The following is a 25,823-nucleotide window of genomic DNA, read 5'->3' on the forward strand; positions in this document are numbered from 1 at the left end:
TACTATTTCAATCATGATTTTAGGTCAAAAATAAAACTTTTGACACAAAATAGACATATGGTTGAAATAAATTTTAGGCGCGAATTTAGATTTTACAAACCTAAATAATGTTTAGTAACGTTGAATCTTTACTAAGTGTATATATAGTCAAAAACTTATCATGATATTAAGAGAAAGTCTTTAGAATATTATTTATATGATTTTAATAACGATGTTTAAATATAAATGTTTTAATGTCAAAAACATGATGTTTCATAAATTTTGAAGGTTAGCTTACATTTTAACTAGAAATTTTTGCTTATTATATATATATATATATATTTTAAATGGAACAATGTAATTCTTGAAAGAAAAATTTATCCATTTTGAGTAAATTCATATATGGTCAGTGTCGTAATTGTACTTCGGTACATGAAGTTGTTTGATCTCGAGATAAGATTTCATAACATAATTCTCGTACATCTCTATATCATGTACGCCTAGTTTCTCAATCGTTTGTTTTTCTACCGCAGCTCTACAATCTTGGTTAGGACATGAGATTATGGTTAGATTTTCTTTTAGAGAGTAGAAATTTTTCTCCAGATACTCTCTCCAACAACTTTTACAAAACTTGTGAGAACAAAAGGGCGTAGAGATAAAACGATGATCATCATCTTCATCTTCAACATATTCAACTTCGCCATCACTCACACCCTCACCCACACCTTCAACATCTTCAACAGCATCTTCATCTTCAACATTTTCAACCTCACCTTCACCTTCACCTTCTCCCTGATCAGCCTCTCCCTCGACAACACTCTCGTCCTCGACCGCACCCTCACCCTTTCCCTCACCTTCATCCTTGTACTCACCCTCTCCTTCACCCTCATCATAATCCTCCTCCTCCTCATCATCATCATCATCATCATCACTATCATCATCATCATCATCATCAAACACATTAAAATCATATGCAGTCTTAGAACAAATACCACAACATGAATCAGATAAATCTTGATTCGGATCAATCACAACTGGTTCTAAACCAAATTCCGCCAAGAATTCATCCCCTTTTTCAGCCAAACATTGTGTAACACGTTTCCAGTCCCATCCGAGATGCATGAGGATTACGGCCGGTTCGTTTTTCCGTAAGCATAACGTAAAGGATATGTCATCGATTAGGTTCTTCATCTCTTCCTTAACTTCATCTCTCGAGTATGGTGTTTGTTGATCGTTTTCCATTGTTTTCTTGACAATAAAAAAAATTGGAAAGACAAATCAATAAATTGTTAGAAAGAGAAACATAAATTTGTAAAGAATATGGTTAAGGCTTAGTAGCTTGCAGCTTATACAATAAAATTGAATCGAAGGTGAAGAAAATTTGCACTCTCTCCTCTTATGAAATATCGAGTTACAAACTTCTTATGTTTGTGCTATTATTTATAGTCAGATTAGACCTTCATCTTGCTACAAATGGTGATTTATATTAACTACAACATCCAATAAAATTTATGTTTAGCCTCTAGGTTGATTCATTACTTTTTGGAAAGAACCTCTAAAAACTTTATTAAATTCAGCATTATGTTTCCCAACATCTGTTGCAAATTAAATTTGATAGAAGACATTATTTTTTTCAAAAAAGAGGCAAGAACATAAATAATCTAGTCTAAAAAATGGATATATGTCTATATGTTTTAAATTAAAAAATAATCTATATAAACTTATAGAGGAAAATAATTATAATAAAAACCTAATACCTTTAAAGAAAAGAGAATTATACAAACTTAGGTTGCAAATTTCGTGTTTCCTAAATCTTTTGTTTATATTTAAGAAACTAAAGTATGATATGGATTCGACTGAGCAGTTAAACTAAAATAGCTCATTATTTTTGCCAAATCCCCTATTGTTGGATTCATTATTTAATAATGTCTTCTCAATTCTATTCTTATTGAGAATCTACTTCACATATTATATAATTTACTGAATCAAAAGCCTATAAAAGTAATTAGATGATTATCGGCTATGTGAAGTAAACAATAAAAAAAATTGAAACGAATGTGATGACGTCTTCAGAATTGATACCGTAAAAAGTATATTAGTTATTATAAAATCGTAATGGCAAGACCTTTGAATTATTAGAATATCTACTTAAAAAACACCACTTCATATTAAAACACCAATTAAAATCTATAATCCAGCAAAACAATAAAAATTCTGTGTTCATTAACTAAGAGATAAATCAGTTAACTCGGCGGGAGCTGCAATATCATCACGGCACATCTGACAATCTTTATGGAACCAAGTGTTTCCAAATGTGCAGCGATCGCAGAGCCAGAAAAGACCGCCAAAGTCGTCATAAGACTTCACCTTGACTTCGTCCAAACCATCTTGTAAAGTCTTGATGAAATGGTAAAAATAATTACCAATGTTGCTTGTATCGATCGATACCTTATGCTTCACGCAACAAAACTCCTCAGAAGTATCTGACAAGGCTCTTTCTGTTTCTTCCTTGAGGATATCTGAGAAACTCTGGACAAGTGAAGTGGCGTTTGCTTGCAGGAACCGTAGGTACTCCCTCTTCGAGAGCTCATACTCAGCGTGGAAATAGTCATACACGCTGCTCCATTGAATGACTTGTCTACATTGAACGATCAACATCAATCCCTTTCTTATAATCGTAATGTCTTTCTCGTTCAAATGACTCGGTTTCATCATGTTGGATTCCTCGAATGCTGCTAGATCAGATTTAGCTTGCTTCACTAAAATCTCACTCGCCTTCCAGCGTTCCACACAAGAATCCTCCACTTCTGCTCTTTTCTCGGGTGTCTTCTTCGGTACATTACAGAGTTTGTATAGTCCTGACTCCATTCTGTGGTCTTTCTCTGACTGCCTACACTTCCAGCAGAAACGACCGCTAAAAAATAATTATACAAAAAAAGAAACACAAATGAGTATGATCAATACTTCAACATAGAGAAATCTAATAATCAGAGATCTGCAAAATAGGAGTATTTTTTACCTGCAGGTACAAGTCACGATCAGGAAGTATTGTTTACCATACAGGTTCATAGCACGATTACAATGAGGGCAGCAAGTCTTTGTGCTGGTTTTGATCGACCTGAAAGGGCGAGTCAGCTCTGTGCTAGTTTTGGTCGATAAGATCTTCAAATCTTTAGACAACCAATCAGAAGCGTTGTTGCAGGTCACTGGTCTGTGTGAGTCAAGCATGCATCTCCAACAGAAGATATGACCACAGAGACACACCACGTTTAAGCTACAATCTTCCGCATCATCATCATCATCATCATTGTTGTCCTGATGAAACACAATAAAGTAATTGCAATCCTGTGCAGGACACTGTTTGATCTCCAATACCTTGTTTCCCTCAAGGTAAGATCTCATAACATAACTCTCGTACATATCTTGGTCGGGTACGGTTAGGTTCTCAATCGTGTCCGGTCCAACCGCAGCTCGGCAAGCAGGAGGAGGACAAGAGATTGCAGTTTGGTTTTTCTCAACAGAATAAAAATCCTTGTTAAGATAGTTGCTCCAACAAGATTTACAAAACTTGTGAGAACAAAAGGACGTGGAGACTAAACCGCCATAAAACTCAACCGAAGTCTTGAAGCAAACCCCACAATGAGAATCAGATAATTCTCCATTGGGATCAGGGACATCAGATTTCAAACCTGCTTCCCATAAAAGTTTCTCCTTGTTATCAACCAAACAATCTGAAACCTGCATCGAGTCCCATCGGAGATGCATGAGAAGTACGGTCGCATCGGAGTTTGACATCACGAAGATGTTAGAGATATCATCGATCTGCTTCTTCATCTTTTCCTTAACTTCATCTCTTGTTAGAACATGATACGGTCTCTGTTGATCCTTCTCCATTGTTTGCTTGGGATTGACCAAAAAACAGAAACACAAATCAATGACTTTAACAAATACAATATATATATACAAACTTATAAGGAGGAATAGGGTTAAGGCTTACTGGTAGCTTGCGCCTCAATTAACAAACGAATCGAAGGTGAGAGTTATCGTTCCTCGCTCTCTGGTTTTTGTTTCTCTATGATTTGTCTCTAGATTATTGCTGTTTCAACTGTCTAGGGTTTTACTTTTTTCACTCGTCTTATGAAAATATCGAGTTATATAACTTTTTTATATATAAGGAAACAAAATACTCTGTTTTTGTTAAATCTTTCTTTTTAGTTATGTTTTTTAAAAAAAAAATAATTAAGAATTTTGGCCCATTGGACCTTGATATCTTTTTTTTTTTCGTAAGAATTGGACCTTGATATCTAACTACAAAAGGAAAACGTTCGTATTTTGGATATAGTATATTTTTTCAATAAAAGATATTTCCTATGATTAATTCTACATTCCTAAGATGATAAGGATAGATATTGTCTGAAACAAACGACCCATGTAGATAAGGAGAAGAAGGGATGATGTGAAGAATTTGGGACTTCTCCTTGTCCTATAAACATTGAAGCTTCCTCCGTATTGATAGCTGCTTAAGCATCGGCATAAGTGAAGATGTGATCTCACTGTTCATGTAGACGACGCACGTCGCTTCTTGTTCTGCTTTCTGTTCTTGAGAACAAAGCTGTTAGAGCGAGCCAGGGATGGAGAAAAAAGACAAGTACAAGGCCACATCTTTCCTTAGGGAATCTGAGAACATAAGAACCATAAAGGTAGAAGAAACGTTGCAAGTGACAAAACATCTCTTCATATAGGGGTTGTGTCATGTGTGTATGAGTAACTGTGAAATATGAAGAAACAATTTTTACCTCAAGTGTTAGAATCACACTTGAGACTTCTCTGTACAGCCTTTCATTATATATTTTCGACCTTGTGATAATCACTTCAGCTGCACTCTAGGACAAACTGAAACTCTGCACTTGAGCTTTCTGCTTGTGTTTTTCAGTTTTTTTGGGAAAACAAATAGTAGAGCGAGGGATGATAAAAGACAACAGAACCAAATTTTTTCTTATGGATTTTGAGAACATAAGAGCCATTAAGGTAGAAGCAACGTTGCTTACTACAAAGCATCGTAACAGTGAATTATGACGAAAGAAGAAAAAATCCAATTCAAATTGGTAGTCCAATACAAACCTCCTAAAACAAAAAGAAAATGAAAAGAAAAAAGAGTCCAAAGTTCTTCCTGTCTCCTTAAAGTCTTTTGATTATCCTTAAGAAACTAAGTCAAGTGATCAGTCGCTTAGCTTTTCCGCATTAGATGCAGTAGCATCACAGCACATCTTACATGCATTCTGGAACCAAGAGTTGCCATATGTGCAGCGATCGCACAACCAATGAGGGCCACCATAGTTGTCATAGGACTTCGCCTTCACCTCGGACAAACCATCTCGTAAAGTCTTGATGAAATGGTAAAAGTAGTTCCCAATGTTGCTCGCCTCATTGGATAACTTGCTCTTGTCGCAATTAAGCTTCTTGGCCCTTTCTGCTTCCTCCTTTATAGTCTTTGAGTAACTCAAGACAAGGGCTGCTGCGTTTTCTTGTAGGAACCGGAGGTACTCTCTCTTCGCCGTATCATACTCTGTGTGGAGATAGTCGTACACACAGCTCCATTTAAGGAACTGTCTGCACTGAACAACCAGCATCAATCCTTCTCTTATTACCTTAATGTCTTGCTCCATCAAGTCACTCGGAGTCTTGATTTCGGATTCCTCGAATGCTTCTAGATCGGATTTAGCTAGCTCGAGTGAAACCTGACTCGCCTCCCAGAGATCCAAAAAAGAAAAATCCGGTTCGGCTCTGCTCCCAAGATCCGGAGCAACACAGGCTACACCATATCCTGTTTCGTGAGCATCCTCTGGAATCAAACACGTCCAACAGAAACGACCACTAAATCAAGAAAAAACACAAATTAGTATGCTCAATACTTATAAATATGTAATTTATCAGCGAATTTGCAAAACGAATTGTTATAATTAGGGGTGAAACCTGCAGGCACAAGTCACGAACGGTCCCCATTGTAAATCATCAACCTGCATAGGACAATAGCAGTGAGGGCAAGGCTTCGTATTGTTGTCAATCCAGGAGAGGCTCGATACTTTGACTGATTCTTCTAATAAGTTCTTCAAGTGTCCACACAGCCAATCAGTAGCGTTGTTGCATGTCACTGGTCTGTGTGACTCAAGCATGCATCTCCAACAGAAGATATAACCACAGAGACACACCACGTTTAAGCTGTGCTCGTCATCTTCTTTCACCCGATGAAACTCAATCTCGTAACTGCAATAGGGTGCAGGACACTGTTTGATCTTCCATTCCCGGTTCTCCTCACGGTAAGATCTCAGAACATACTTCTGGTACATCTCTTGATCACGTACGGTCAGTTTCTCAATTGTGTCCGGTCCAACCACACCTCGGCAATCTCGCTGAGGACAAGGAATTGCAGCTTTGTTTTCTTCCACAGAGAAGAAGTTCTTGTCAAGATAGTCGCTCCAACAAGTTTTGCAGAACTTGTGAGCACAAAAGGGTGTGGAGATCAAATCATCACCAGCAACATCAACATCAACATCATCAGCATCAACTTTACCATCATCATCAAACTCAAAAAACTCACCAGCAATCTTACAGCAAATCCCACAAGAAACATCAGATGAATCAAGATTCGAATCAGTTGCAACTGCTTTCAAACCTGATTCAGTCAACACTTTCTCCTTGTCTACATCCAAACGATCTGAAACACGAAGCGAGTCCCATCGGAGAGAGATGAGGAGTACGGTCGCATCGGATTTTGATACCAAGAAGATTTGAGAGATATCATCGATCTGTTTCTTCATCTTTTCTTCAACTTCATCCCTCGTTAGAACAGAGTACGGTCTCTCTCCATTGGTCTCCATGGTTTGCTTGAAATCGACAGAGAACAAAAATCAGTGAATAAGAAACGGGAAAAACTTACAAAGGATTGAGAAATAGGGTTAAGGCTTACTGATGGTAGCTTCCTTCCGCCGTAAGCAACAACAAACTTGACGCCGAAGGTAAAAATGAGAATATCGTCTTTTGCGTTCTGTAACTGTGGAGAGATTTTGTTATATCTCCTCTCTAGGGTTTTCCTTTTTTCCTTTATCACTTTCCTTTGGAGATATCGATTTAGCTTCTACAAATTGTTTAATAATCAACATTTTTTTTTTTTTTTGATAAATATCAATAAATTTGGCCCATTGGCCCTTAAATTTTCTTAAAATTATGATATATATTTTAATCACTATAGCCAATAATGGTGCACGTTGATTTTTTCGCTGTGCAGCTTATATTTTATATTTATTTATACTAATTCAACATTATTTTTTTAAATGATTTATCAGGTTGATTGCAAATTAAATACTAAATGATAAAATTTGTTAAAAGTGGATGTTATTAAAAGCAAACCAAATCTAAGTCATTAGTAAAAAAAAATCCAATTCCAACCCATGATTTAATATAAAAGCCCACTAAATCCATAAAAAAAAAAAGAAACAAGGAAAAAGCATAGACCTAAAAATATGTTTAAAGTAAATAGTATTTGACTTGAAAGCGAATTTTATATCTTTGGTCAAAAAAACTTCTTAAACTAAAAAATAGAAAAATAGATTTTGTAATTGACTTGGTGAACACTAAATCTAGTGCATGTGGTGTAGTATTAGACATTTATATTATTTTTTTAATTTGATAGAGTTTACAAACTCAGAAACCAAGTAATGCGATTGGTTCATTTATCATGCAAGTGACGTCAGAAGATTTGACCAAAGGGTACAATGGTCAAATCAAAGGAAACACAATGAGAGAAAAGAAGAGGCAACGGCGACGAACCCGTGGCCCGCACGTCGTGAGGCAGTAGTGAATATATATTGCATTGTGGTTATTATGGGTTGCAGCAAGCAGCAGCGAGGAAAGGCGCGTTTTGTTGCGTTTTTTAGCCCAAATCCCGCCTTTTGCTTTTCACCTTTCGTTTATAACAAGTTGTGTTTCCTCTCTCTCCTCTCCTTCTCTCTTCTCTCTTTTTTCTCCTCTCTCGCTTGTCTCTGCAGAGGAGAAAAAATAAACAAAAATAAAATAATAATAATAATTCACTGGTTCTCGGAGGATCTAGGGTTTCTGATCCCACCTTTGTTGATCTCCGTTCGTTTTGTATTCGATTCCGATTCTCACCTGGTACGGTTTTTGAATTTTTAACTCTTTCGTTTGGATTCGCCTCAGATCTGGAAGCTTTTCTCTTACTTTTTCTTTTTCCTTTTCGATCTCGATTCCTGTGATGACCTGTTCTGTGTTATATGTATATTTCTTCTGCATTGTGTTTGATTTGTGTGTTGGTGTTTCTCTGAATTGCTTGATCTCGTTTAGTTTTTGTGGTTTTTAGAGGAATTTTGGGTTTACACCCTTTATTGTGGAATTGAACAGAACAGAGTTGAATTGCGTTTGAATTTTGATTTATAGGGAAGAAACTAGCTTTGTGGAAGCGGGAACTGTTGACTCATCGTTGAATCTGTGATTGTTCATAGTATATAGAGTTATAGACTTTACTCAATATCTTGCGTATTGTTAAGGTTATCTCTTCTTACGAGAGTTTTTTTTCTTTCTTTCTCTGTTGTGGTTATCTCTGGCAGGTTTCTTGTGGCCTAAAGCTCCTAAGTTTGTTTATGCTAGTGCAACAAGTTAATTAGGAATGACATATTAGCTTTGCAATGATGGAAGTGGGGTTCTCTCTTATTCACTGGTTGATCAGTTCTGGTGCTGACAGTCCCTTCATATTTGGATGGCTTGTCACTGGATCTGTTGGCCTTCTAGCAGTTATCTACACCTTTCTTAAATGGCAGAAAAAAACTTCTTTGAACTGGGTTAAAGCTGCTGCCAGAGAGAAGAAGAAGGTATGGAAAAGACTGAGAGTTCCACTTTCTCATCATCAATGGACGGATGATTATGGCTATGGGCCGCAGCCATCCACTTGCTGTGTTTGTCTCTATTCCCTTGTTCCAGGTCAAAACGTTTCTAATAAGGCTGCTCTGAGTATTCCCGTTCACCGATGTGCTGTGTGCGGTGTAGCAGCTCACTTCTATTGCTCAGGTTCTGCAGCAAAAGACTGCAAATGTGTTGCACAGGCCGGATCTGACCATGTTCGGCATCACTGGTCTGAGCGATGGGTTAATATGGATGATAATGCTGACATGACTGCTTTTTGCTTCTATTGTGATGAACCATGTGGTATTCCTTTCATTGAAGCTTCTCCAATGTGGCACTGTCTTTGGTGCCAGCGCCTCATACATGTTAAGTGTCACATGATTATGTCCAAGGAATCTGGTGACGCTTGTGACCTTGGCTCTCTCAGAAGGGTAATCCTTTCTCCAGTACATGTAAATGTCAATGAAGCAAATGGTGTGGATGGAGTACTGAGTACTATTAGAAACGAGTTGGCATCTCTACGAGGGCAGGTGAGAAGAAAGCGCCATAGGGGCAAAAATGGGAATGGCCAATCTTTGAATGGTAAGCTATTGGAGGATTCAACCAACATTCCAGTGAAAACTGTAGTTAATGGGCTTGTAGTGAAGAAACTACGCAGAGATAGGAGCATAGATTGTTTACCGAAGGTTTCGGACATGCCTAATGCTAAGGGATTGCAAAATAGTTTAGGTGCCCACAAACAAAATAAAAGTGCTGCTTTTAATTTTATGAAGAAGTTTTCCTTGGTTGATATGCCCCCAGATGCAAGACCGCTTTTGGTTTTTATTAATGCCAAAAGCGGAGGTCAACTCGGTCCTTTTCTTCATAGGAGACTTAACATGCTTTTGAATCCAGTACAGGTACCAAATAAACTTCATTTTTTTTTTTCAGAAATCCACTATAGATATTGTACAAACTACAAAGTATATCAGTCTATAGATATTGTACAAACTACAAAGTATATCAGTAGCAAGTGATGGCTTGAAATAGGAATTTTAAAGTGCCTTCCAATTTTATCTTCTTATGTAGTTTATGACGCTTACAAGATTTTTTGCTTTTGAACATATTGAATCTGTTGGGTATAATATCAGTAAGTAATCATTGTTTCGTGAATTACAGGTCTTTGAACTTGGCTCTTGTCAAGGGCCAGACGCTGGTTTAGACCTATATAGCAAGGTGAAATACTTTAGAGTTCTGGTGTGTGGGGGAGATGGAACAGTTGCTTGGGTGCTTGATGCCATTGAGAAGCGCAATTTTGAATCCCCTCCACCTGTCGCTATTCTTCCTTTAGGCACAGGAAATGATTTATCTAGAGTTTTACAGTGGGGAAGAGGTATTTCAGTAGTTGATGGACAAGGAAGTCTAAGGACGTTTCTGCAAGACATTGATCATGCTGCAGTTACAATGTTGGATCGATGGAGTGTTAAAATTGCAGAAGAGAGTACAGGAAAATTTCCAGCAAGAGAAGGCCACAAGTATATGATGAATTACTTAGGTACATTACTGAAGCATCTATGTTTTGGTCCCTGTCGTGGATCATGAAAAATAGCTGACATTTCCCTTGTTTAGGTATTGGATGCGACGCCAAAGTTGCATATGAATTTCATATGATGCGTCAAGAAAATCCTGAGAAGTTTTGTAGTCAGGTACTGCTATTGTGTGTTTTTTAAAAAAACTTTTGTGGTGTAGAACTCAATAAGCAACTTATTTAATAAAAAATATCCCTGATATATTTATCGTGTTTGCTATGCAGTTTGTAAATAAATTACGATATGCTAAAGAAGGTGCGAGGGATATCATGGATCGAGCATGTGCTGATCTACCATGGCAAGTTTGGCTTGAAGTTGATGGAAAAGACATTGAGATTCCCAAGGTATCTTATTCGAATGGAATTAGTCCTTCATTCCCTCGTTCATATGATGTATCTTAACAGGATTTTCCGTATCACTTCCCTCAATGCTGTGCCTTTTTGTTCTTTGCTAAATCGAAATCCCAACCACTACCCATCAAGCATATATTAGAAAAATTGAGCAGGAGAGATAGTTTTTGATTTTGTGGGTTTGGGATAGACATTATCAAAATGGCTTACATTATTGTTATTGCCTTTAGAAACTGATGTGTCTACTTTGTTTTATTTTCAGGATTCAGAGGGTCTAATTGTACTAAACATTGGAAGCTATATGGGCGGAGTGGATCTTTGGCAAAATGATTCTGAACACGATGATAATTTTACCATTCAGTGTATGCATGACAAAACACTAGAGGTGGTATGTGTCCGTGGAGCGTGGCACCTTGGCAAACTACAGGTCTAGTCTTAATTCGAGTTTCTCCTGCTCGTTGTTTGATACCTTTTCAAACCCACAAATGTATTAGTAGTATTCTCTGTTCAACGTGAGGATAAAACACTTATTCAAATTGATTCAGTAACTTCTTAACCTTTTAATTGCTCCTTACAGGTTGGTCTGTCTCAGGCTAGGAGGCTAGCACAGGGAAAGGTCATAAGAATACATGTTTCTAGTCCGTTCCCTGTTCAAATAGATGGAGAACCGTTTATTCAGCAACCTGGCTGCTTGGAGATAACTCACCACGGTCAGGTATATCTTTTTTCTCTCATAAATCATATGGCAAAACCTTAAGACCAGTTGTACATAAATTGGATATAGCAACTGAAGGAATTGGTTCATTTATTTACTACATTAACCAAAAATTGTAATGGGATTACTATTTTTTTCATGTAGTAGTAGCTAGTAGGGATAAACACTAGGTTTTTTTGTAAACCTCCTTTGCATATGTGAAGCTGCAAGTAATGCTAAGAAGAGCATCAGATAACTTATGAAATAAACGATGATCTAAAGGTTGGTTCGTGTGCAGGTGTTTATGCTAAGAAGAGCATCAGATGAACCACGAGGGCATGCAGCAGCCATAATGAATGAGGTGTTACTTGATGCAGAATGCAAAGGAGTTATAAATGCATCTCAAAAGAAAGTACTTCTACAGCAAATGGCTCTCCATCTCTCCTAGAAAAAAGAAGAAAAAACAAAACAAATCAACCTCTCACCAAAATTTTGCTAACAAGAAAAGTTTTAACTTACCAACCCACTACACTAGAAAGACAGCCACGGGTATGAGATCTTTGTCTTCTTAGTTCTTACCCTTAATTTTTGGTTTTTTTTTTTTTTCCACTTTGGTTTTTTTGTGAAGAGAGAGTGTCATTTGTATAGTGTGCCCAATAGAAAGCCATTGAGATTGGCGTCAAAATGTGTTAACTAGAGAAAAAGCTTTGATTATACGTAGTGACATACACTGGTCAGGTCTGTAGGGTTATACAAAAGCCACTGAAGAAGAATACAAAGGCTTTATATATCCATCTCGTTTTCTGATATGAGTTTTTGTTATATTCACATACTATTAGAAATTTAGATTCAGTTCAAGTACGTGTGTGACCCTTAGCCTACATTGTCACATTGTTTTTAATTACCTTAGATATTATTGGTAATTAGTCCCACTTTGGGTGCAATACAATACTAAAATATCTTAGGTAGTTATTCACACAGATACATAGAATCTGATATGCATTCATGCTAGTACGATTGCATTGCACTTAGTGGTAATATATCATATACTATTTTGAAATTGGGATATAAATAAAACAGTTCCTTTCCATCCGACCTCAAAGAACAAAAACAAATATCTACGGAAAGAAACAAAATCATTTTTTAAAGTTTCAGAGCAAAAAATATATATATCAAGAAAAAATTGTAGCCAAAAAGAGATATGTCATTTAATTGTAATATTATCCGAATAACATGTTATTGATTTACACAATAAAAATGTACTTATTATGCTTGGATCAATTTTTAATAATATTAATAATATTTTTCAAAAAAATATTTGCTAGATTATATGGAATCTTTTTTAGTCAATAAAATTTTAATAATCCTCATAAGAAAATATAAATTTTGAATACGACAGTTAAATTGCTTATATTTCAGTTTTCAACTATTTGAAAAAAAAAGAAAAAAAAAAGGAACGGTTATATCTTCTACATGAAGTCAAGATTTTTTCCCTCAAAATCAACTAAACAATAAATTCAAAAAAAAAAATATAAAATTTCAATCCAAAAATTTATATATCATTTATTACTTATCATTATCTTTTTCTTGGGCTTTTTTTTATATATGTGAAATGAAATCTGGACAGTTTTTTTATTTCATCGTCTTTAAAAAGAAAACGTTATATACTGAAAAATAAAAATATAAAAAAGAATCTAAAACCACTCAGCTCTCCGCACCATGTGAAAGGTTGGTGTAGTGGCAAGAACTCTTTCGAATCTGAACGCTTAAGCTCATCAGATACGAACATTTTCCAGAAAATTCCCCATTACCTAATCCCCACAATTCGAGGAACCCAGATATGAAGAGAGATTGCGGTTTCGGAAGTTTCTAACTTTCTTAAATCCAGGTTTTGCTGAGGTTTGTTTACTCTAAACCCCTTTAGATTCAATGTTTCATTTGTGCAAATGTTTTTCTGAAAATTCGTTTTACAAATTCATTGACCCAGAATGCTCAAATCTTGCTCAGATTAGCACATGTTTGATCTCTCATTTCTACAGATCGTTTTAAATCTTGATCTCATGAATTTGTCTCTGTTTTAGTCGGTGACCCATGAGTTCATGAGAGAACAAAAATTTGCTGGTTTTGTCTTTTTATTTATTGTGTTCCTGTTCGTTCAAATCAGTGGTGGGAATTTGGTGGAGAGAGCTTAAACAAATTTGATTTAATGGTTGCTTAATTTTGCTTCTGTTAAAAAAAAAATTAGATTAGTGGCTGCTTTAATCTTCTTATGGTTAAAAAATTGGAGTGAGGGCTGGCTGCTTAATGCTCCTTCTAGTAAAAAAAAAAAAGATAGTGTAATGGCTGCTTAAATCTGCTTCTGGTTAAAAAATTAGTGTAATGGCTGCTTTAATCTGCTTATGTATTGTATATTTTATACACTTGCTAGTGGTTTCTTGTGTTTGGCTTTGGTGCTATCGTTCCTGCTCAGTTACAACCTGAAGCATGATGTTATTGCTTTCAGACATCATTTTGTCATGTCTTTTGTTCACTTTCTGTTGTTTCGATTGATCTCAGCATGTTTTTGACTCTTCTGACATCGAAAGGTTGAGAGTGGATCCATGATCAAATTGATTATATATGATGCATTCTTTTCACATTCATACTATAAAACCCTTATATAAACTTGATCACTATATCAGGATCTAGCTGCTCCATCTTTATGAGTTTATATATTGTCCCTTTCACATGTAAGCTTGGTTCCGTTTTTATATATTGTTTGTTTAAAGTGATATGTTCCGTAAGCTTGTTCTTACTTTCATGGCTTCATGTTGAGAATCTGATGTTTTATGTTTATGACATCTTCTTTTTAAATTTTTTCGTTGCAGGAGCTTGTTTGAAAGAAATGCAAAATAGACCATATCTCTCTTGTTGGTTGTCTTACAGATTGTTTCACTTTCAACGTGATATTAGAGTGCAATACTAGATATTGTGAGGTCCTTTGTTTTATTGGCTCTTGAGTTATCTTGTCTAAATGGGAAGACCTTTCTGTTGTCTATAAGTTGAACGCATAATTTCTGGTGATTTTTTCTGGTCTTGTGAAGAAACAGAATTTTTATTTTTCGGGTTTTGATGGGTAAAGAAAATCAGTTGGAGACGACAAATTGTGGAGTCAATGATCACGATTGTCCACCCGTCAAGAACGAAGAACCAGCCACTGAGGCACGTTACAGTACAGACAGTGACTCGGGCTTACCAGCTTGTCGTGTATGCCATTCTGCAGAATCTGACAGACGAGGAGATGCTGCCTTAGGATTTTTGGGGATTGCTCCTCCGGTTCCAGAAGCACGTAAAAGCAATGCAGAAGAAACCGCTGATGATGTCAGCAAAGCTACGGAGGCTGAGCTGAAGAATTCTGTCGTCAAAAGCAATGGAGTGGAATCAGGCTTCATTGAAATAACAAGTCCTGATGGGGAAGTTTTCATTTGCACAAATGATATAGAAATGGGAATCCAGCAGCACCAGGATGCATTGCTTGAGCTTGGATGTTCTTGCAAAAACGAGCTGGCTTTGGTACACTATGCTTGTGCACTCAAATGGTTTCTAAACCATGGATCCACTGTATGTGAAATCTGCGGACATCCTGCAGAGAATATAAAGACTGCTGATTTCAACAAAGTGGTCATTGCCTTGAGAGATTACACGGCACTAAGAGAAAGAACCGCTGATGGAGGAGACCCAAACGTTGTGTTACCTGTGAATACAGATTCAACCATAGATTCAGATGAAGTTGCTACCATTCGAAGGCAACGACTTAGTGAGATATCATCGTGGTTTGGTCCCCATTCTCTGAACAACAACAATAGTAGTTCTGTTGCAGCTTCTCAGGTTATGCCCGAACAACCTTTAGGTGTTGTCAACTTTGATATCTTACCTATGGAAAGCCGTGCAACTAAATGGGCAGTAGAAGGTACGGGGATTCTACTTGCTACCGGGTTACTCACTGTTACTTTGGTCTGGCTCATTGCCCCTCGTGTTGGAAAGGTATGCAATTTATCTAAACGTGTGTCTCTGACTGGTTCATATTAGTTAACGGTGCCTTGTTTTTATTCACGCAGAAAACTGCTAGGAGCGGACTTCACATTCTTCTTGGTGGTCTCTGTGCTTTAACAATAGTCATCTTCTTCAGATTTGTAAGTAAAATCTCTCTTAAGAAATATCTTCATTCTAATAGATCGGTAATATCTACTTTATACTAATCCCGAGACGCAACAAAACTTGAAAACAGGTTGTGCTCACTAGAATCAGGTATGGTCCTGCACGCTATTGGGCAATCCTATTCATCTTCTGGTTTCTTGTGTTTGGTATTTGGGCTTCTCGTTCGAATGCGTCTCACAGTACCCCTTGAATTCATCATCTTCCTCTACTCTCTTCTCCCCCTCTCTCTCTCTCTCTCTCTCCATGCAGAAGTCTGTGTACTTCTCTTGGAGAAAAAATGTACATTGCTTCATATATATATATATAAGGAAAACAAGCTCATGCTTCATTGAATATGATGAATATATATATGATTCATAATGGTTACAATTACTTTTACAGTTCCTCTGTATCTACTTTGTGATATCTTGAGAGTTTAGACTTTAGACTTTAAACAGTTGAACAAAATACAGAATTACAAAAAAAAAAAAAAAAGTCGAAACATGCTTGCCGAGTGTGATTCACCAGTGGAAAACCCCCCAATTACCCAGAATCTGTTAAGTTGGTTAGTCTCTATGAAATCCAACTATGGAAATCTGAAGAACCCGATTCCGTAATTGCATGACCCGATTTGGTTATTCCGGGTCAGGATCCGACACGGTGTGGTGGTCGAATACTCTGAAAAGCTTCAATCTTTTGACGCCATTTTCAGAGATCAGCCCTGAGGAGCAAAGCTCATCCAATTTAAGAACGGTTTCTGCTCCGGCGCGTCCTGAAACGGAGTGGCGAAATCGGAGTGGTACGGAAACTGAGGGACAAAAGCGTCATTCTGTAACAGCTCGATGGAACCACCGCCAAACATGGACTTATCATCAAAGGCCTCTAACGCATCTTCGAGATCAAGCCACTTGGGCTCGCTCTGAACTTCCCAGTGATCGGAACACGTGACATCCGGTGATATCACGTGACTTGAGCACCTCGAGTCAGACGTGGTTATCATCGGCGTCGGTTTCTCATCCGCCGGAAGATACTTCTCCATTGTTCCCTTCTTATTGTAAATCCGACATAAAACCCAATCATCAAGCTGCAAAAAATTCAACCAAAACAACTCCTTAAACCACCAGATACTTTTTAAAAATTGAGACTCCAAAAAATAAAAATAAAAATCAAAAAGCTTACTCGCAAGTTGTTCTTCTTGTTGGTAGAAGAAGCAGATCGATCAACATTAGCGAGACGATACTCGTGCATAATCCAATTAGTTTTGATTCCTTTGGGAGCTTTGCCTGCGTAGAAGACGAGTGCTTTCTTAATCCCCAAAGTCTTCGGTTTACCGATCGGTTTATCAGCTCCGGTAGCTTTCCAGTAACCTGTTCCAGCTGCCCGGTTTGGTCTCGAACCGTTTGGGTATTTCCGGTCTCTATGTGAGAAGAAGTACCACTCTTTCTCACCGTACAACGCCATTTCTGCAAAAACAAAAACAATATCCAAATTGAGACTAAAAATCAAAGTAAAAAACCACACATCAAATTTTCTCAACCTCGTGGTGGATTGAGATGTTTACCTGGAAGCTCCCATGGATTGAATTTGTACAGATCAATCTCTGCGATAACCGGTACGCTAATCGGTTCCGATGCACATCTCCGGCAAAGATAGAACTTAACGAGCTCTTCATCCGTCGGATGAAATCGGAATCCCGCCGGCAAATTCAATTCCGCCCTCATTTTTGAAATTAAAAATAAGAAGTTTCTTGCTTTCTCGTGGATAAGATTCGATTTTTTGTTTTGAGTTTATATTTTTTTTAAACCTTCGATGAAATCTTTTTGTGGTTTTATCTCGAAGATTGAAATCGAGGAGTAGAGAGCAAGTCTATGGAGCTTTTATAAAGGAGAGGGGAGGTTCATGCACCACACGTGTCTAGCCTCCTTTCAGACACGTGTGATAAAACCAACCGTTTTGTTTTTTCAACGTTGACCGCGCAGCCAGCTGAGGTTTACACGTGGCTTTTAATCACTGGGTGATCGACATACAGAGTATGTGACGTGATGTCACTGCTTCCGTCATCCCGCGCAAACCTTTTAGTGGCTGCGATCGGGTGCTTCGCGGGTGTAGCAGCGCCTCCACGCACGTCGTTCTCTAGCTCTGGCTAATGAGTGAAACCGTGACTTGTGAGTGGACTACGAGAAGAGTATAACTGTGAGCTTATCCGCAGATGATCATCGAATCGCGTAGGTCATCGAAAAATGGATGACGTCATCTTAGTCGCACGACGGCTTATGTAGTAAACGCAAAAGCTGAAAAGATACGATCAATCGACTGTTTCGTGGACCAACATTTCCTTACACATAAAACCACATTTTATATTCATAAGAAAAACAATGTAAGATTTTTGAATATTTTTGCTAAATTGCTAATGTGTTTATGTGCGTTTCTTGAATACTATTGTAATATGCCCATTTTAGGGATTTCGTTATGAAACAAAGTTTGCCGACGAATAAATTTTTTGTAAAAGGTGCAGATACAAAGATATTTTATCTCTGGCTATATCTGTTAGCAACAACAACAACAAAAAAAAAAAAAAAAAGTGTAGACAGAGACATTTTATGAGCCGAAAAAAAGAGGTAAAGAAGCCAGGTGTAAAAGCCCATTGGAGCGTTAGCTAAATCTTACAAACCCAAAAGAAGGCCCAGTTTATCTTTACGTGAAGGCTGTGCTGTAGTGTTGGGTCCAAAAGTCTTGTCTTCCAAGTTCCAAATTCCATTGTCGTATACGCAAAACCTCAATCATTACCTTCGTTTCGACTTTTTCTCAAACTTTTAGTAATTAGTCTTTTAGAGCTTTCTTAATCGAATTTACCTTTTTTCCTTTGACAATTTTTTTTTGTCGATATAGTGTTTTATTTAACCTTAGTAAAATCTTGAACTGTAAAACAAAATACAATATGTTAAAAAATCAATCTTTGTATTCAACTTACTCTAATTAGCGTTGTTGACTTGGCCAAATAAGATATAACAATATACGAACTTAACACTTCTGGTCAGTTGATCAGAACTAGCAAGTTTGATGAACTTCTCTGACTCATAGTTTATTAGTAGAAGAAGTTCAACCCTATAAAAAAATAAAAAAATAATAATAATAAGCCAACTCCAATTTAAAAGGGGCATTTCAGTAAATGAGTAAGTTAGAAGAATCGTAAGACAAAGGCGAAAGAAAAAGCATAATGCCATTTCCAGGGCTTATATAACACCATAACAGAGGATCCATTCTTTTCCCAATTATTGCAAAGTCAATTCGATTTGTATATATATATATATACAAAGCAGAGCTCCCCACATCTCAAATCTCAAAACGCCTACATATACATTATTAGTAGTCACACACTTGTTTATCAAATCATAAACACTTTCTTTGGATTTATATAATGCAAAAATACATACACCCACATGCTTGATGTGTGTATATAATCAGTTAATCACACGCACATGTTCGAACATTACTAACCATCAGTAAGAGGAAGAGAAGGGGAAGAGACATGGAGTCAGGTCGGGTATTGGGGTTGTGTTTGATTCTTCTGGGAACGGTTCTTGTATTCTCCGGCTCCGATGGTGCTACGGCGGCGAAAGGGGTAACATACGATGGACGGTCTTTGATAATCGATGGACAGAGGAAACTTCTCTTCTCCGGTTCCATTCACTATCCTCGCAGCACACCCGAGGTAAATGTTTCCATCATCTTTATAGTTCATTACATAATTAGATATGTGAGTTTAATGTGATGTTTATGTCCTAATGAACATTTCTGGCAAACCTTTTTAATCCCCTCCCCCCCCCCCCCCCCCCCCCCCCCCAAAATAAAAATAAATAAACATATTTTTTTGGCAAATGAAAGTTTTTATAAAAGGAAATAAAAACATATTTTTGGCAAAATGAAAAATAAATATATATGGTTGGACCATGACCTTGTGTCATATATCATCTATTGATGTAATATGACAAAACTCATCTATCAAAAAGAGAAAACTAAATATACAATACAATGTGACACAATGCGTAGTGTAGTTTTGGATATATATGAAACTAAAGCCGTGTGTTTTGTTGATAAGATCAGTCTCAAACCATATATATATGGTAGAGATATTGCTTGATAACTATGTATCGTGTCGTAGTCGACCCAAGTATTATTACGTAATGGACATATCACATATATATAAATCTTTTGGTAGCTAATTAATAGCTACAATATATGTATATTATATAGGTTAGTAAGTCGTGGCATTTGTATAACACAAACTTTTTGTAACCGAATTCTGTTTTCACGAGTTTTCTTTGAATAAATGAGGATTTTGGTTACACTTTTTTGTTCATGTACTTTTTGTTGCGTGGGGAAACTCCTATTTCCGCTAAGTTACAAAACTTATTTCTTTCGTGAATATTTTTGAGAATTTGCTTTCGTTTCTTTATTAAAGTTTGAGACTTTTATTGCAAGGATAGATGTTAACTAGGCTTCCACCTCACGGATAAATAGACAACTAAATGACTAATCACAAAGTGTGATATTTATTTAGTGGATCACATCACACACATTCATGATTTCATGTTATATAGTCACTTTATTCCTTCAGATTTAACTTATTTTGAGCATTTCTAAACACCAGGTTAATCTTCCTAACCCAATCAAAAAGTTTTATAAATATCATTTTTTCATCAATTATATTTTCTCCAAAAAAAAAGAAAAAAGGACATGCATTACGTTTTGAAAACGGAATTGATCTGTCAAATATTAATTATTTTTTCATATATGTTTTTTATTTTTATTTTATTTTGGGTTCACAAGATTTGTTTTAACTTCGCTTTCAAGATTAAGACAGAGATATCATCCAAACACAACATCTTTTGACTCCTTGACTCTGCACTGGTCACGGGTCTCAAAACGACACCGGTTTTGGTTCTTTTCATGTCATTCCTTTCTAATTCTGTCAGTGTGTTTACCTCTTCAACACTTTTTCCAAGTTACCCATTTATCATTTAATTATTTAACACTACTAATAAATCAAATAATTACGGCGATTACAATAAAAAAACGTATAATTGATATATTATTCATTCATTTCTGATCTAATTTAGACACAGATCCGTTGTCTGTGCTTTTTCATTTAATGTTCTTCTCATGGTTTCGATAATAATATAATTAAAAATTCGAATAAAATAAGCGAACAACTTAATCATTCTATTAATTCTATCAAATGAAAAAGTCAAAATGTCACCCAAAAAAAAAAAAACACAATTGAAACTAAAAATCGCATGTAAAACAAATAATGCTGTAACTTAAATGTACATGTGATGATCATTGATTCTGTATTTATGTGTCCTATATACTATCATTTGGTCTTTGACAACTTTAACACAATCACGTGAACAAATCTCGTTTCATCAAAATCTCTAAATCAATGAGATCCAAAGACAGCCAAATTTTGTATCCTTTCATTACAAAAATGCATTTATCATTTTAACTAAATGAATCATCGAACGGCTTTTGAACAAAAAGTAATTTAAATAAATAAAATGTAAATTTTGGTTATATTCTCTTCTGCGTAGATGTGGCCATCGCTGATAAAAAAGACAAAGGAAGGAGGCATCGATGTGATCCAAACGTACGTTTTCTGGAACCTCCATGAGCCTAAGCTCGGTCAGGTCGGTATAGTTCCATAATTTTCAAAAAACATTTTTCTCAATATGAATTTTTCGTTTTATGTTCTATATATGGTTATGAAATTGTAACATATAACTTATTGGAATTTAAATGAATATTTTTGCAGTATGATTTTAGTGGAAGAAACGATTTGGTGAAGTTTATAAAAGAGATAAGATCGCAAGGTCTCTATGTCTGTCTACGTATTGGACCCTTCATCGAAGCCGAGTGGAACTACGGGTACTTCTACTACTACTAATCATATGACAATTATTATTTTCTTATAACGTCTTATGTTTATAGTCAACACGTATATTTATCTTTTAATTTGATTCTGATTACCGGATTGGTCTGGTTCTCCAGGGGATTGCCATTTTGGTTACTGGATGTACCCGGTATGGTATATCGAACCGATAACGGACCCTTCAAGTTCCACATGCAGAAGTTCACCACTAAGATCGTGAATTTGATGAAATCTGAGGGCCTATATGCTTCCCAGGGTGGTCCGATTATTCTTTCCCAGGTAACTTTCTTCATCTGATTCTACTTTTATCATGATCGAACCCAACCAAACCATTAGTAACCTTAACCGACCAATGCTTAGAAATACAACCCAATCATGACTTAAATGTTCAAAGTTTTGATAGGCCGCTTTAATCAAGCTTTCAAGGAGGGTATTCTGTCTAATCAATTAATTTTCTATATATGATTGATTACTAGTCGTGATTAGTTGATAATTAATTGAACATTAAGTGGTGGAAACTGGTAACTAATTGATTTTTCTGTTGACTAATAATATTATAACCGGTTTGGTTAAAATCAGACGTCCTTCGGTTATAGTTCTTCTCACAACGAACTGAACTCAATTCAAACCGGAGCCGGAACGGGTTAGCTTCTTTTTTGATGTGAATATGTTTGGGTTCTTTGTGGTTTTAATCGTATAGATCGAGAACGAGTATGGAAACGTGGAGGCGGCTTTTCGTGAAAAAGGAGCATCGTACGTCAAGTGGGCAGGACAAATGGCTGTCGGGCTTAAGACCGGAGTGCCATGGCTCATGTGCAAGCAGCCCGACGCTCCTGATCCCGTGGTTCGTACCGTACCGGTTACTTATCTAAGATCGATGTTTCTTGTATTTCTTTTAGGTTAAGATGAATGTTTTTTTTTATAAAATTTGTAGATCAATACGTGCAATGGAATGAGATGCGGCGACACGTTTCCCGGACCAAACTCACCCAATAAGCCGAAAATGTGGACTGAGGATTGGACATCATTGTAAGGGTTTCCCTGATTGTCTATTTTGTTTTGTTTCCTTCCTTGTTCAAAAAGCTAACTATTTATCTCTGTACATGTAATGATGAAAAAGCTTTCAGGTTTATGGAGGAGAGCCTTATATTAGATCTGCTGAGGATATTGCTTTCCATGCAGCGCTTTTCATCGCCAAAAACGGAAGTTACATCAACTATTACATGGTAAATTACTTAATTAAATAAGTTCTTCATCAAATCATCGCAATATGGTAATCAAGAACTCACAACTATGTTTCCATACAGTACCATGGTGGAACAAACTTTGGGAGGACTTCATCTTCATATTTCATTACAGGATACTATGATCAAGCTCCTCTCGACGAATACGGTTTGGTCTAAAGCTCTTAAACATGTTTTCTGCTTGAACGAACCCGATAATTCGATTATGATCTTTTTTTGTGTGTGTGTCTTTCAGGTCTTTTAAGACAGCCTAAGTATGGTCATTTGAAGGAACTTCATGCTGCGATAAAAGCATCTGCAAATCCTCTGCTTCAAGGGAAGCAAACGATTCTCTCCCTAGGACCATTGCAACAGGCTTATGTCTTTGAAGATGCGAGCAGTGGATGCGTTGCGTTTCTGGTGAACAACGACGCGGCTAAAGTTATTCAAATACAATTCAGAAACAATGCGTATAGCTTGAGTCCCAAGTCAATTGGTATTCTTCAGAACTGCAAAAACCTTATTTACCAAACAGCAAAAGTAAGTCTATCTTTATACTCTTTTTTTGCAAACTTTTAGATCATACTAATTAATAGTAGTAATTGACAAATTTTTAATCATATAAACCGCTTAATTAATAAAGGTGAATGTGGCGAAGAATACGAGAGTTACAACGCCTGTTCAAGTGTTCAACGTTCCCGACAAATGGGAAGTGTTTAGAGAAACGATCCCAGCATTCTCAGGCACATCTTTGAAGACAAATTCTTTGTTGGAACACACTAATTTGACTAAGGACAAAACTGATTATCTTTGGTACACTTCAAGGTAAGATATATATATATATATATATATGAGATATTTGTTACATTTATTATGTCTATTTATCCTTTCTAATACAATTTTGGCTCTTCTAATATAAGCTTTAAACCGGATTCACCTTGCACAAACCCGTCTATCTACATTGAATCATCAGGACATGTTGTTCACGTGTTCGTCAACGGTGCACTAGCAGGTACCTATATAAGTATTGAAAGTAACTCGGGTTACAAATTTTGTTTTGGTTGATTTTGACGGTCAATTGTACTTAGTTTGCAAGATATACAGATATAGCTTGATTATACCTAAGCGTTCAATATACATATATGAAGATACATATATGAAGATATTGTAAGTGTGTTGTGTGCCGTTATAGGATCTGGACATGGAAGCAGAGACATAAGGGTAGTAAAACTCCAAGTTCCGGTTAGCTTAATCAATGGACAAAACAGTATCTCGATTCTCAGCGGCATGGTTGGTCTACCGGTACGTAAGACGTTTTCTTAAACTAAAACCCGGTTATTCTTTCTTTTAACACACAAAGGAGTGTATAATCATAATACTTTTTCCTTAACTCTATCAATAAAAAGGACTCTGGGGCTTACATGGAGAGGAAATCTTATGGACTAACCAAAGTACAAATTAGTTGTGGCGGATCAAAAACCATCGATTTGAGTGGATCTCAATGGGGTTACTCGGTAATATGAGGAATAAGTCCTTCATTATATGAGCCATGAAATGATTGGAGATTGTGTTTATACATATATATAACCTAATATGTATGTGTCGTGAAGGTGGGTTTGCTTGGGGAAAAAGTTAGGTTACAGCAATGGAAGAATTTAAAGAGAGTGAAGTGGAGTACGAATGATGCTGGTCTCATTAATAACCACCCTCTCGCTTGGTACAAGGTATGATCATTGCCTAGATATATTTGTGAAAAAAGTACTATGATTGTCTATGAATTAATGAATTATGTAAGTAAGTACAGTAGTATAGGTGACAAATGTGAAATGTGTGCGCATATGTATGTAGACGATGTTTGATGGGCCGAATGGAGATAGTCCAGTGGGCCTAAACATGTCGAGTATGGGTAAAGGGGAAATATGGGTGAATGGTGTAAGCATTGGACGTTATTGGGTATCCTTTCTCACTCCTTCTGGACATCCTTCTCAATCTATGTAAGCAGCATATCACAGACCTGAACTTGGCTTGCCTCTTGTTGTTGTTGTTGTTGTTTGATATGGGACTTGGGATTTATTTAAATGCAGATATCATATCCCACGAGCGTTTTTGAAAGCATCTGGGAATTTATTGGTGGTGCTGGAAGAGGAAGGTGGTGATCCTCTTGGGATATCTTTGAATACAATATCGGTTATTGGCTCGAACCGAGCTCAATCTCAACTATCCTGAATATTCTTCATTATAATGTTCTTTGGTATCAACCACAGTGATCAATTAAAAAAAATTATTGAATGATTCAATATAGAAGTCGTGTTAAAGATGACATTTGCACACACGTTTAAAGCTGCATATCATTAATATATACATACAAGTCGTACCAAATTAAAATTCAGGTTTTTAGATCTAAAGTATAATAGTAATTAAAACGTCTAACTCTCACAATGCTGTCCATATCTTACATCGTCTGGTGCAATGTTGTATATCATCTTCGTGTCTTGAAACCATAAGGTTATAGAGGGAATTAAAATTGGAATTTAAAGAAAAGAAAGAAAGAAAGAGAGAGAGAGATCTGATCCACCGAACACGCTCGTCCCAAAGTACAAAAAGGTCCCAAAGTACTAGAAGAGGCTGAGACTTTGTTGGTTCGGCGAATCCAGGAATCGTCTCTTCACCGACACCAATCTAAACACTTTCAACGCGCGCTGTTTAGCCGTGGAAGCCACGGAACGTTGTAAATGACGAGCGTCCCTGAGGAAGTGTTATTCACGCTCGCTCCAAGAGTGGCGGCTAGTTTTGTGGTTTAACAAAGAAGACTCCGGTAACCATGGGACCTAAACAATTTAAGATTTCAACCCTTTCGGCAATTATATTTGTTATTAAGGGCCATATATTTTTGATATTTTCTCACAAGCTAGGCATTTTGATTTTGTTCATTCTAATTAACTGGAAGGGAAAAAGAAATAAAGAATATCTTTACATTTTCGAAATTCCTTA

General features: G+C 36.6%; 7 protein-coding genes and 1 long non-coding RNA gene across 8 annotated transcripts; 3 read left to right on the forward strand and 5 right to left on the reverse strand.

Moving 5' to 3' along the window:
* Window positions 1-375: 375 nt before the first annotated feature.
* LOC111829045 lies at window positions 376-1,221 on the reverse strand. The gene is made up of 3 exons (XM_023777678.1): window positions 1,161-1,221; window positions 940-1,025; window positions 376-882 (listed from the first exon to the last, which is right to left on the reverse strand). The coding sequence occupies exons 1-3, from the start codon at window positions 1,219-1,221 to the stop codon at window positions 376-378; spliced, it is 654 nt and encodes a 217-aa protein (XP_023633446.1).
* A 981-nt stretch (window positions 1,222-2,202) lies between these two features.
* On the reverse strand, window positions 2,203-4,025 carry LOC17876097 (probable E3 ubiquitin-protein ligase ARI13). The gene is made up of 3 exons (XM_006282291.2): window positions 3,977-4,025; window positions 2,999-3,879; window positions 2,203-2,893 (listed from the first exon to the last, which is right to left on the reverse strand). Exons 2-3 carry the CDS (start codon window positions 3,871-3,873, stop codon window positions 2,203-2,205), a joined length of 1,566 nt encoding a protein of 521 aa, XP_006282353.1. The 5' UTR covers window positions 3,874-3,879; window positions 3,977-4,025.
* A 934-nt stretch (window positions 4,026-4,959) lies between these two features.
* LOC17876368 (probable E3 ubiquitin-protein ligase ARI15) lies at window positions 4,960-7,081 on the reverse strand. The gene is made up of 3 exons (XM_006280202.2): window positions 6,947-7,081; window positions 5,953-6,863; window positions 4,960-5,853 (listed from the first exon to the last, which is right to left on the reverse strand). The coding sequence occupies exons 2-3, from the start codon at window positions 6,855-6,857 to the stop codon at window positions 5,199-5,201; spliced, it is 1,560 nt and encodes a 519-aa protein (XP_006280264.2). The 5' UTR covers window positions 6,858-6,863; window positions 6,947-7,081; the 3' UTR covers window positions 4,960-5,198.
* An 827-nt stretch (window positions 7,082-7,908) lies between these two features.
* Window positions 7,909-12,362, forward strand: LOC17876075 (diacylglycerol kinase 2). The gene is made up of 8 exons (XM_006279514.2): window positions 7,909-8,148; window positions 8,601-9,791; window positions 10,051-10,426; window positions 10,501-10,577; window positions 10,685-10,804; window positions 11,073-11,237; window positions 11,388-11,525; window positions 11,803-12,362. Exons 2-8 carry the CDS (start codon window positions 8,679-8,681, stop codon window positions 11,950-11,952), a joined length of 2,139 nt encoding a protein of 712 aa, XP_006279576.1. The 5' UTR covers window positions 7,909-8,148; window positions 8,601-8,678; the 3' UTR covers window positions 11,953-12,362.
* Window positions 12,363-13,181: 819 nt separating this feature from the next.
* Window positions 13,182-16,081, forward strand: LOC17876224. Its single transcript, XM_006280605.2, has 4 exons — window positions 13,182-13,403; window positions 14,372-15,527; window positions 15,602-15,676; window positions 15,772-16,081. The coding sequence occupies exons 2-4, from the start codon at window positions 14,616-14,618 to the stop codon at window positions 15,889-15,891; spliced, it is 1,107 nt and encodes a 368-aa protein (XP_006280667.1). The 5' UTR covers window positions 13,182-13,403; window positions 14,372-14,615; the 3' UTR covers window positions 15,892-16,081.
* Window positions 16,026-17,529, reverse strand: LOC17876817 (NAC domain-containing protein 102). The gene is made up of 3 exons (XM_006280890.2): window positions 17,242-17,529; window positions 16,860-17,143; window positions 16,026-16,764 (listed from the first exon to the last, which is right to left on the reverse strand). The coding sequence occupies exons 1-3, from the start codon at window positions 17,399-17,401 to the stop codon at window positions 16,396-16,398; spliced, it is 813 nt and encodes a 270-aa protein (XP_006280952.1). The 5' UTR covers window positions 17,402-17,529; the 3' UTR covers window positions 16,026-16,395.
* A 585-nt stretch (window positions 17,530-18,114) lies between these two features.
* Window positions 18,115-18,849, reverse strand: LOC111830070. Its single transcript, XR_002833317.1, has 2 exons — window positions 18,702-18,849; window positions 18,115-18,599 (listed from the first exon to the last, which is right to left on the reverse strand). It is a non-coding gene; the product is annotated as an uncharacterized LOC111830070 (long non-coding RNA).
* Window positions 18,850-18,996: 147 nt separating this feature from the next.
* Window positions 18,997-25,162, forward strand: LOC17876364 (beta-galactosidase 6). The gene is made up of 16 exons (XM_006282306.2): window positions 18,997-19,392; window positions 21,272-21,367; window positions 21,493-21,605; window positions 21,729-21,888; window positions 22,310-22,453; window positions 22,544-22,638; window positions 22,730-22,835; window positions 22,917-23,001; window positions 23,089-23,372; window positions 23,476-23,657; window positions 23,753-23,844; window positions 24,025-24,134; window positions 24,239-24,346; window positions 24,443-24,556; window positions 24,681-24,826; window positions 24,917-25,162. Exons 1-16 carry the CDS (start codon window positions 19,210-19,212, stop codon window positions 25,056-25,058), a joined length of 2,160 nt encoding a protein of 719 aa, XP_006282368.1. The 5' UTR covers window positions 18,997-19,209; the 3' UTR covers window positions 25,059-25,162.
* The last annotated feature ends 661 nt before the right edge of the window (window positions 25,163-25,823 follow it).

This window comes from Capsella rubella, unplaced genomic scaffold (genome assembly GCF_000375325.1).
Source record: "Capsella rubella cultivar Monte Gargano unplaced genomic scaffold, Caprub1_0 scaffold_8, whole genome shotgun sequence".
NCBI lineage: Eukaryota > Viridiplantae > Streptophyta > Magnoliopsida > Brassicales > Brassicaceae > Capsella > Capsella rubella.